Below are 12201 nucleotides of genomic sequence, written 5' to 3' on the forward strand. Positions count from 1 at the left end.
CCCTACTGAATTACCTAGACCTTTTCAGAACACTAATTTTATGGTTACAGCGTCATCCTTGACCTCTTGCTGACTTGAATGCAAAGTAGTATTTAGATATTAAAACATTTCTAGCTGTTGATTGGATATTCTTTACCATGTAAGGGAGATATTCTTTCAGTTAAAGTTTATTTATTAATATTTTATCAGGATTACATATCAAATTGATTTATCAAAAGCTTTTTGACCTCTTATCAAGATCATTTTTTTTTTCCTTTTTGTGATCTATTGACTTAACATATTAATGTTGAACCAACAGATACTTTGGTATCTTTGGTGTTTCTTGCCTTGGGTAGCTTTTAGTTAACCAAGTATTATGTAACAAACGCCATTGTTAAGTTGACAAATGGAAGAAGTATTTTGAAATAAGGTTTTTATTGTTAACAGCAATTTATTTATTTATTTATTTAAAAAGGTTTTATTTATTTACTCCTGAAAGACCCAGAGAGAGCAGAGGCAGAGGGAGAAACAGGTTCCATGCAGGGAGCCGGACATGGGGCTCGATATGGGGTCTCCAGGATCACGCCCTGGGCCGAAGGCGATGCTAAACTGCTGAGCCACCAGGGCTGCCCGACAGCAATTTAATATAGTTAAAATCTGTGGGTAACTAAAAGATTATATTTATTTTCTCTCTGGATGAAATAAATAGATTGTTTAAGTCGTGCCTATTTGCAGATTGGGCTTCCTTTTTTTCAATAATTCTGATCAAAATGTCCAGGCTGATCAGCTAACAGTCCACATTTACTTACCTATCTGAAGGGACTTTGGTTTAAAGGAGTGAACAAAAACATCCTCTTTACCCCCAATAACTCACTCAAATCTGTTTTCATGATTTTGTCTGGTCTAGGCTTGGAGTCTGTCCTCTTAGTTTCAAAGTAAAGAATCGAAGAAAGTGTTGAAGCCCCTTCTCTCATTAAGTCCTTTTTCTGTACTCCCCTCCCCTTCCTATTCTTTACCTGTTGTGGGGGAAACTACTTCAGTTGGGGTCCCAGTGGTGATGGGAAACTTCATACGGGTCTGGGCAATGAATCTAAACTGAGCAGGAAACCCCAGCAGGTTGGTGAGGCCTTGTATCTCCATGGCTCTCCTCCCACGTGGTGCTAACCAGGCCCACGTCTTGCACGTGTGCTGAGACTGTCAAACATAGAGCCTGCAGCTCAAGAATCTCCAAAGGGAGATGCTGTTCATACCTGTGAGTCAGAATTTACTGGGCATGAAGGTTTCCAGAAGGCAGAGCCTGACTTTCTTGTGAGTACATGAAGATAAGTGTCAAGAGGCAAGCCCTCAGCCTTAATTTTTATTTCCTCAAGGCATCCATGTGAAGGGGGTTTTCTGCTTGTGTAATAACTTGAAATTAAGTGTTCTGGAATAAGGGAGAACAATCTAGTATATAAACCATCACTTAAAATACAGTAATTCTGAGCTAATCTCCTTAGATAATAGACTGTATATTTAGGTCAGTTCATGGCTGTTGGTATATACTTGAAAACTTCTCATTTCACCACAAGGAGCCCTTTCTCACTTTTATATAAGGCATAAGCATAAATCTTATCAAGATTTTCAACCTAGGAGTCCTTCTTGTGAACCCAGTGGCAGCTTTTCCATTGTGGTGCCCTATGGCATTGAGGATGTGGGATGGCGATGTAGCTCATTGTCACATTTTTTTTCCTGATGTACCTCAGTTTTATCTTGGGTCCACATGCACTGAGGTGATATTTCTGGCTTCAGATAATAAGTTCAAATTCAATTTTACAGAAACAAACACGCAGCAAGGCTTCAGTTAGGCTATCACGCACGCATACAGCATACCCTGTCATTCTTGGAACTACATTCTAAAGAAACCCTAACTGTCCAGACTCCTTCTTATGCATACTCACATATAGATACCTCTAGACTTACACGAGTGGCCCGAGATCTTTGCCATTGATACTCTTAATTGTCTGTTTCTAATGTACAGCTTTCCATCCAGCTCCAAGGTACAATTTTTAATGTGACTGCATATCAGAGGTTGGATAATAACAGAGTCAGCATGGGAATAGCTAACAGAGATGTCTCCATATAGAGTTTCAACTAGGGTAAGCTTGAAACAGCTAATTAATTGTAAACAGGAAAACAGCTCAACTGATCACACACAAAAAAGAGATACATAGAATTACCAGAAATGGAATGTATAGGTCTCTTATCAGTTCTTTTCTCTTCCTTGAGGAAAATCAGCTTTCAATTACTCTTGACAATTTGGGGATTATTCCTCCAAGAGAAAAATGGCTAAGGAAGTGAATAGGTGATACAGGAAAGAAAAAATATAAGATGCCCAATAAGTGGAAGAAAAACATTTGACCTTATTGGTAATCAAAGAAATGAATTCCTACAATAAAAAATCCATGTTCACCTGGTAGAGTAAAAAAGGTTTAAAAGAAGGCAGCCCGGTGCCTCAGCGGTTTAGCGCCGCCTTCAGCCCAGGGTGTGATCCTGGGGACGCGGGATCCAGTCCCACGTTGGGCTCCCTGCATGGGGCCTGCTTCTCCCTCTGCCTGTGTCTCTGCTTCTCTTGTTTCTGTGTCTCTCATGAATAAATAAATGAAATCTTAAAAAAAGTTTAAAAGAATAAGAATCTCCAGTGTTGGAGGGTACAGACAGATAAACTGTCAATGCAAGTAACTGATACTGTCTGGCCCGGAGCAGTTTGGCATTAGGTACCCAAATACACAAGACCTTTGGACCAGCCAGATTTATGTACAAAGATATATAGTGTGAGAACGCCTGCCAAAGCTTTGTGGTTTATAATAGGGAAAAAGACTGTAAATAACTTAAAATATTTGTCAGCAGGGGGCCAGGTTAATAAAGGAATCCTCTTCAGCCATGAAGAGCAATGAACTATATTTTTATTTTTATTCTTGATAGGTTACCAAACAGTAGTATAGTCTAGCATATCCAGTAATATATAACCCACAATGGATGTGTGTGTGTGTATATGTCCTAAGATAGGTACATACTAGAATATTCCCTTTTCATATTTTTCATTGTTGTAGAGGTGGTGATAATGGGTTATTTTACACTTAGGATAAAGAGTAAATTAATTACAAAATGAAGAGAACCCAACAGTGGCAGCAAAGAGGGAGCAGTGTCTATTCTTCTAAACATGATACCTGCTCATCACTTGGACATGCCCAGAGTTTACTGAAACCTAAATATGTGGCTTTGCCTAATGGCTTTATCTAAAAACTTAAATAGCATAAATTGGGAACAGGCAAACCAGGGGACGTTGGCCTGAGGGAGCTTACAGGATTTTGTTAGCCGTGGCTGGAAACATTTTCCCGTTAGCAGAGTGATTTATGTATTTAGTAAGTGGAAAGTCACTGTGTTAAGTTAGCATCCAGATTTTTCTTTTTAAGATTTTATTTATTCATTAGAGACACAGAGAGAGAGGCAGAGACACAGGCAGAGATACAGGCAGAGGGAGAAGCAGGCTCCATGCAGGGAGCCCGACGCGGGACTTGATCCCGGGACTCCAGGGTCACTTCCTGAGCTGAAGGCAGATGCTTAACTGCTGAGCCCCCCAGGTGTCCCAGTGTCCTGATTTCTTTAAAGAAGAAAGTGGACAAAGGCACACCATACAACCGGGTGTCTGATAATGTGCCGACCCGGTTAGAATACCAGACTAGCAAAACAGGAAGCTACTTCTACTAAAATAATGGGTTTATTTTTGTTGTTACTGGTACAGCGTAGTTCTGTTTTTAAACTTACAATCAAATAAGTTTGATGTAGTTGCCAAACTTTAACAATGTTAACTGCATCTCTCCCACATTTGCTGATTTGCCAAGAGATGGAGCTCATACAGCAAATTAGAGGCAACGTGTGATTTGTGTGGTAGTCTGGCTTCTTCCCAGATACAGAGCACTACCAATTACTAGTATGAGATTCCCCAGCTCAGCATCTGCCTGCTGCCTGTTCTCCTGTCTTGTCTGTCAACTTCACTGGTCTGTTGCATGTGCCATCTCCCCAGTTTGCTCTTTTATATACTTGGCTTTAGAGAAATTCTGTTGAGCCAGCCCTGATTTTCCACCTAAGGAATTAGAAGCTATGAAATCTTTATTCCGAAGTAAGACAAAACATTGATCTTTTACTGCAGTCACTGGTGACTTTCCTGGTCTTTTTGGAACGGGCTTTTCCGTTTTTGTTGCTGTCAATTCCCTAAAGGAGATGAATATAGTAGGAGTAGCTCCCCCAAAGGGGAAGAAAAGAAAGACTGGCTTTTCTCTGCCCACATGAACAATCCAGAGTAACTGCTCCTTTATCCATGCCTCTTCTTCCCCTGCGAGCAAAGGGAAGCACTCCCTAGAAGACTGCACGGTAACTGAAAGCACATGACGAAGGTTACCGAGGAGAACTTTGGATTTGTCCAATAGAACAAGAGTCGCATGTTCCGGGTGCAGTTCAGTGGAGTGTCCAGGGAGCAGGCGCTGGAACGCTGCTGCAGCTGTGTGCAGAAGCTGGCCCAGTACGTGACCGTCCAGGTGCCCGACGGGGCCTGCGAGGAGCTCAGGCCGGGTCCCAGCCCGCTCACGGCAGGCAAAAGCCAAGGGCAGGACTGTGCACAGCGCGGCCCACCGCAGCCCGGGGTAAGTGGGCGAGTGTGTTGGCTTCAGGGGGCTGAAGTCACAGTGGAATTTGTTGAATCTGTCTGGTTTGTGGGTTAAAAGGGACCGTATGTTGAGGGACTTACTTAAATTGAAGGTTGATCCTCATTGAGCTACCTGTCAGCCTAGAAATTAGATGAGCCAGAAGCCATGGTGTCACTCTAGGCCATGGTCCTCAACATGTGGTCCATGGACTTCTCCCTGATAGCCCTTCCAGGGGTCCATAAAGCCACCCTTATTCTTAGAAGAATATTTAGACGTTATTTGCCCCTTTCACTGTGTCAGTATTTGCATTAATCTGACAAATGAATTGTGAGCAAAGCTGCTGTCACCTCAGCACAGATGAAGGCAGTGACAGCAGACCATGTAGGTAGTCAGCAGTCCTCCCCCTCGCTTGCCCTGAGAACGCACGTGCCCGCTCTGCGTTCAGGAGCTCGGCGGCCGCCTTCGGGGAGGCGCCTGCGTGGCTGTGCTGGCCACGGAGCCGGCCCTTCCTCGCCGGCTGCCCTTAGTACTCGAGAGAGCAGCGTCTGCTTACCCGTTACTGGGTACTCAGTGGACATTTTCTCAAATGAAGTGAGCCTGTCATTTTCAGAAAACAACTAATAGTATTTATGGACAGTGATGAAATAGGCTTTTCAAGTGAACCTTGGAATCTTGGAAACCTTGTATCTGCCCCTGGACCGTGACAGCTTCCCAACAGGAAGACTTTTCCGATAGTGCTATTAATGAACATAGATGTTTTTCTTTTTGAGACAATTATGACAAAAAGTTTCAACATTTTGGAAGATCTGTATAGTCCAGTGAACCAGTATTTTCCAGATGACCAATCCGTGATACTACAAAATCACACATAAAGATCCATTCAAAGTACAAAATAGTCCAGTGGTTTTAATATAACAGTGTAACAAGTTCATTAGGATTTTAGATTCTGTGTTACAATTAAATTTTAAGAACCTATCTCTTGTTGAGTTTTGGTGTCCTGTCAAAGAATATCCACAATTACCTGAAAATGCTATTTTAAGATACTTCTGCCTTTTCCATATACGTATCTGTGTGAAACCAAGATTTTCTTCACGTAGTTCATCCAAAGCAACAGATGGAATGCAGAAGTAGATGGGAGAGTCCAGCTGTCTTCCATTAAGCTAGACATTCCAGAGATTTTTGTTTTAGGAAATAGGCTTATTTTTCACAAAAATATTTTTAATGATATATAATGGGTTAATTTTAAAATGAATCAGTTTTTAAATTGTTTTCATTTTTAAAAAATTTTTATTTTTTAATGAGACACAGAGAGAGAGAGAAAGAGAGAGAGAGAGGCAGAGACACAGGCAGAGGGAGAAGCAGGCTCAATGCAGGGAGCCCGACGTGGGACTTGATCCTGGGTCTCCAGGATCAGGCCCTGGGCCAAAGGCGGCGCTAAACCGCTGAGCCACCCAGGCTGCCTTGTAAGGGGTCTTGTGATCATAAGCTAGAAAATCACTGTTACGGAATTTCTCCTGGAAGAGTACATAGTCTAGCATTTCTTTGGCCTAATCCCAAATGCTGTTAGCATAAGCATCCACCTCTGTTCTGGAGATGAAATTCTAGTTTCAAACTGGGTTTTTTATTTTCTACTTTGAGAAATGATTTTCCAGACCTGGCTTTCTGTCCCTTCATCCTGTAAGGGCCCTTAAACTCCCTGGATCAGGACGGCTCATCGTTGCCGTTTTGTCACCAAGTTTCTGGTTCATAATTTATCGAGGGCAAACATAAATTTACATTATTTATCATAAGGTCTTTTTCTCTGAACAAGTGAGGATTTCCTCTTGGATGTGTTTAGTTTGCCAAATAAGATTTTGTTTTAGAATTCTTTCCCTTCCTTTGTTTCTCTCTGATCTTTGTAAAGATGTCTTTCATACTTAAACTGCATCTCTTACAAACCCTGGATCTAGTTTCAAACATTTCGCTGCATCACCACCTGCTATATTAAGAATCCTTTCCCTACAAATGGGATGGAGTGGCTTGTTATGAGGTAGGTACTTTATTGCTTATGATCCTTTGCCCCCTAAATAGATTATCTTCTTTTGTAGGTTTTTTTTGATTCATTATTAGATTCAGATTCTGGTACCCAGTGTATGAGGTGGGCCTGGAACCAAATAGGGTCCTAGAATTTGGGAAGTTGGTCTGGAATGCCTTATAAAGGCAACAAAGATGCATCAGGCTAGAACCTAACCAGGCTACCCAATTATCTAAATGTAAGAAGACAAACTGAGGCTACACCATGGAGTAGCAAACGCAGGTGGAGGGTTGTGAGCTACAGCAGTGGATGGAGGCTCTAGCTCTCTAATTTTGAAGCCTGGTCCCAAATATCTAGATAGAAGTATCCCCAAAGTGGCTAGAAATTTTTCATGTCTTTTCTCGATTCTGTATTCAGGGACTTTTCCAATCATAATTTGGAGTTATAGGCATGGTTGTGCAAAGACCACAGGCTGTAGAGTCCAAACAGATCTGGATTTGATCCTGACCCTATTAGTGGCTGTGTGATCTCGTGCAAGTCCCTGTACCTCATCTGTAACATGGCGTGATGGAAATGCTATATATACATATGTGGTACAGCACCCGGCCAACATCTAAATAACATTATCTATTTTTTTAAATATTTTATTTATTCACGAGAGACTGAGAGAGGGAGGCAGAGGGAGAAGCAGACTCCATGCAGGGAGCCCGATGTGGGACTCGATCCTGAGTCCCCAGAATCACACCCTGGACTGAAGGTGGCACTAAACCGCTGAGCCACCCGGGCTGCCCAACATTATCTATTATTACAATTCTTGCCAGTACTGTTACCCCCCAGATCTGTGTTCCCTTACTAATGAACAAGTCAGTGTGCCGGTTAGTTAGCAAGGGTCAGAACTCCCAGAGTCAGTGGGGCCATGAAATGATGAGATGTTTGAAGCTGCAGAGCAGAAGACAAAACCACTGGGTTCACTTGCCAGAGTGCAGACACTGTGAAGCACTGCCTAGAACATTCTAGTCTTCCTAATGATAAAAACATCCCCAGGTTTGCCCGGAGCTGCTGCTGTGCAAATTTGGCATCATGCTCCCTTTTCTCAGAATCCATCTTAAAGAGTTGCAAGCTGTGGCCAAGTTCTAGTCATCTTGCTGCCCCCCTGTATTCAGGAGTGTCATCTCCCTAATACCTATATATTTTGTCTGAAATAGTTATCTTTTTTGCAGATAGAGATAATTCCATGTCTTTCTATTTCAAGTTCTTGAGTCCTTTCCCAGAGCATTTTGTTTTTACTTTTCCTCAGCCGTGTAATTTTGCTAATTGTAGCTTAATCAAGTGTTTCTCAGCCTGAGGCCTTCTAAGGCAACGCAGTCTACCCCGAGAGAGGGGCGCAGGAAAGAGAATGCAGTTCTGAGGTGAGCTCTCTTTTGTTAACACAAGAAGTCCAGGAGAAGAAAGAGCCAGTTACTGTGTGCACAGAACCTTCCACATCTGCACACTTGAGTGAGGACAGTCTAACCCCTAAGCTACCCTACTAGCCTCAGGTGCTTCCATCACACTTTTGTTCAGTGTTTATGCGACACATTTGGTTGATGTCTGTCCCAGCCGTCCGAGGAACATGGTGGGAGCTGACCTGGTACGTACGCTAGGAGGGCATCACATATCAGAACCAAGAGATATGCCAGGCATGGGAGTCTAACTTTTATTTTCACAGATGAGGAGACTGAACAGAGAAAGGGGGCTCGCCTAGGGACTTCTGATTTGAGTCCCCTTTTTGCTCATTTTTAGTATTCTTGACTAGCCCGCCCTTCCTTCCCTTTCCCTTTCCCTTCCTCCCTCCCTCCCTCCCTCCCGTTTTTTATGCTTCCAGGTATACATTTCTCTAAATACCTACTGACTAGTGACAGCTTCCACACAGGATGCAACAAAATTTGGCCCCCTCTGACTTCTGGCAGCTAGAACACGCTGCTGATGGGGGGACCTTCCAGGGAGGGCCTTTGTCTCTCCCCAACATGATCCCAGCAGGTCACACCTGGGGTGGGCACACCTGTGTGTGGCAGCCACAGGTGTCTGAGACCTGGGCGGACCGGCAGACGTGTCTAGGAAGGGGTGGGGCTCTGGAGATCATGCTGTTACGTGGAAGCAACCTTCTGGGCCTTTCAGGCCTCCAGACCTCCTCCTACACCGGGAGGATTTTATTTGCCTAGAAAATATCCCATGTCCTACCCAAGAAAACTGCCTCATCACATTGTAGATTCTTTTGAAGTGGCACAGATTCTGGAACATCCCTGCACTTCCTACCTAGCATAGGGCCCCCCTGGGCTCAGCCCCTGCACGGTGAGCCTGAAGTCTTGTACCAGCCTCCATTCCAGCACCCCTGAGGTTCCGTTATAATCACTGTTTAATAGTTTGGTTCTCCGTGGCCCCTTGGCTTGCTCACCCGTGTCCAGTGTGCGTATACAGTAGGCACAAACGTTATTGAACGAAGAGATCTTGGTATTAACAGAACTCATTCCCTCAAAATGTCTAAAATGAGACTTAAGTTTTATTAAAAGCATATGGTTGTCTTGAAATGATAGCCACCCCCCCGCCCCACCGTCGCTTTGTTTTCCTGCAGTGACCACATGTCCGGGAGTCAGAACTCTCAGGAAGGGACAGATCACGAGCAGACACGGGCGGCGGCCAGTGGGCGAGGAGAGCGGGTGGGCACGGAGGAGCCCGGCGACCCAGCCTCCACCCTCTGCCCCCGCCCCGCTGGACCCAGGACGCGCTCTGAGCCTTCGTGCCCGTTGCTAACACTCTCTTTTTTCACACGAGCACACGTGCTGCCACTGCAACAGGATGGCCGGTGGTGGTTGATCCATTCGACTCGTCCCCTAACTGCAGCTACCACAGAATCCGGAGAAGCCGGGGCCGCGTGGACCAGTCAGCAGGAGCGCTTCAGGAGGAAGGGCCCCCGTGAGTTGGTTAGCTCAGGTAATGCCTCTTTCCGTTTTCTTCTTTGGTCATAAGCACCGTGATCTTGAGGAGTCTGCCTCCGTGTTCACCTCCCTGCGGAGCAGTAGCGTGAAGTGCCGGTGCCCGAGGTGCCCAGTGAGGGGCTGCCTCTGGAGGACGGGGGCGGTGTCAGGTTGGGATCAATGACCACTTTCCCAGAAAGAGGAATAGAGGGAAGAACTTCCACTTAACTTTGGACAGGAAGTTTGAGAACTAGTCTCAGACAGGAGTTTGGAATCGGGTCAACGATGGTTTCTGTAGGGACAAGCTTCCAGTGCTAACAAGGTCTCCGCCAAGGGTGTGTGGAAACCCAGGACTCAGCCTTGGCAGCACAGGCTTGCGTTCAGACCTTGCCCTCACCTTGCAGTCTGCTGTTACCAAGGAATCCCACAGAACCTATTCATTCCGATTCGGGGTTACCTGATGCTGCGCTGCTGGGGGCCACCTGAGGCCACTTGAGGCCTGTCTCCTCACTGTGCTCCCTGCCGCCTCGGCAGCACTCTCAGGCCAACAGCGTACGCTTTGCAGACAGTTGTGCCTGGAAATCATCAATATTCAAGAATGAATTGTATTGGAGGGAGAGCATGTGCGCGAGCAGGGGGAGGGGCGGGAGGATCTCAAGCAGACCTGATGCTGGATGCAGGAGCCTGACATTGGGCTTGACCTCATGACCTGAGCTGAAACCCCGAGTCACATGCTTAACTCACTGAGCTACCTGACACCTCTGAATTTTTGTTTTAATGTATTCACTAAGCGGTGCTAACAGTGGTGTAAGATGGAAAACACGGGTGTTTTCTCCATCTGGCTTCCCACTAACTCAAAGTAAACAGTCCCAGAGGTAAAAACTTAACGAGGTAAGAAGACTACGAATTCACATCTGTTTCCTTTACTAATTCCGCTGCCACCACAAACACCACCACCTCAAGGGCTCTGTCCAGCAGCAGGACAAACTCCACAGTGCCCCTCCGTGTAGCCTCAGGTTCGCATTGTGGTTAGAGGGTGCGCGAATGAGTGGCTGAGGAGACGAGAGCCACGAAGGACATGGAAACAAGGCAGGGTGCGATGTCCTTATTCAGGAAATGTCAGTTGCTATAAAAGGTGTATCTTAGCCTAGTTTATTTACATAGTATGGAACCACGTACAAACAAGAAAAAGCACCAAGCTGGCAGCTCAGAGATGCTACTTGTTGCCTAAACTTCTGGAAAAATCATTCCAGAAATGTCAGACGGTAAAACTTTTTGGAAACCAATTTAGCAATATGGATAAAATTTAATGTTATGTCTTATTATCTATAATTCCATCTCAGCTACACAAACATGCACATAAGGATGTTCTTCACAGTGTTGATTGTAGGAACAAGATTGGAAACACCATAAATGTTCACTAATAGGATACTAAGTGGTCTTAAGTGCGTGGTGTACCCGCACTTATGTGAGATAAAAATGCAGTCCATAAAGTGATATCCCCAATCCCCATCTATTAACATGGAAAAATATCCACAACACATTAAGTTTTTAAAAAGGCTTATTACAAAGCAGCATGGATGATTTTTGTCATAAATACAAACACACAGAATAAGTTGGAAGGAGATACACTGACCTATTAACAGTGGCCCCCGATGGAGACTTACACGGGGCCCCATGTTACTTTCATGCTCTTCTATCTTAAGTCAGAGAAGCCGGTTTGAATTTAGAGGAGGAAATGTCTGTCGCGGATAGCTCTTAGAGAGATCTCCACCGTGTGCCCACACACCAAACCACGCCATCCACAGGCCCCCTGCCTAGGAGAACAAGTGTGAGGAGTCCGGGCAGCAGAGGGGACACAGCAGAGCTGGAGCCCCCTGTATCACACGAGACGTGGATCCAGTGTCGCCACATCTTCCAGATTGCCAAGCACACAGACTTTGATTTGAACTCTAATATCTAAATATTGGCAACTTATTCAAGTGGTTTTAAAACACTGGAAGTTACCAGTGTTCCGACATACGCACAGCAATTAAGCAAGTGAAACACTGCTCAATGTTAAATGACCTCATTTATGACGTTCTGGAAGAGACAAAGCTATGAGGTATGGAGAACAGATGAATGGTTACAAAAGGTTACGTGTTCGACACCAGGAGTGGAGGTGGTAGCATGAAGAAATAGTCCGGGGTTGGGGGCGGGGGGAGTAAGTGTGGAGCCGTGTCTTGATTGTGACCGTAACATGCCTCTCCCTGTCAGACTTCAGGAACTAGACTAGAAAGACACACGAGTGAGCTAATTCTGTCCTTCGGATGCTCAGTTTGTGACCCCTATTTACATTCAGAACGCACTCTCCACGTGGTGAACTGCTCACATCCACGCATCTGTGAGGTGGGAAGGATGAACGAAGCTAGTGCGTTCACTGACTTTATCCAGCCACAAAATGTTAGCACAGTACTCTTCGTTACAGCGGGATCTTCACTTTGTACATCATTTCATTAATGCATTTGAAATACTTATGGACGCAAACTGATCTCTTGCTGGGTATAGTTAGAAACATTATATAAAGGAACCC

General features: G+C 44.7%; 1 protein-coding gene across 3 annotated transcripts in view; it reads left to right on the forward strand.

The window, feature by feature from the left end:
* REC114 (REC114 meiotic recombination protein) overlaps positions 1–12201 on the forward strand; it is a 101297-nt gene that overhangs the window by 88714 nt on the left and 382 nt on the right. Inside the window, exons 4-6 of one of the 3 annotated variants that reach the window (XM_077881807.1) lie at positions 4446–4658; positions 6611–6690; positions 9487–9645. In XM_077881807.1, the coding sequence (XP_077737933.1) occupies positions 4446–4658; positions 6611–6690; positions 9487–9631 (438 nt within the window). In that variant the 3' untranslated portion in view covers positions 9632–9645. The remainder of the gene's footprint in view (positions 1–4445; positions 4659–6610; positions 6691–9486; positions 9646–12201) is intronic. The other 2 variants (XM_077881808.1, XM_077881806.1) reach the window with 2 other exon arrangements.

This window comes from Canis aureus, chromosome 32, assembly GCF_053574225.1.
Source record: "Canis aureus isolate CA01 chromosome 32, VMU_Caureus_v.1.0, whole genome shotgun sequence".
Classification (NCBI taxonomy): domain Eukaryota; kingdom Metazoa; phylum Chordata; class Mammalia; order Carnivora; family Canidae; genus Canis; species Canis aureus.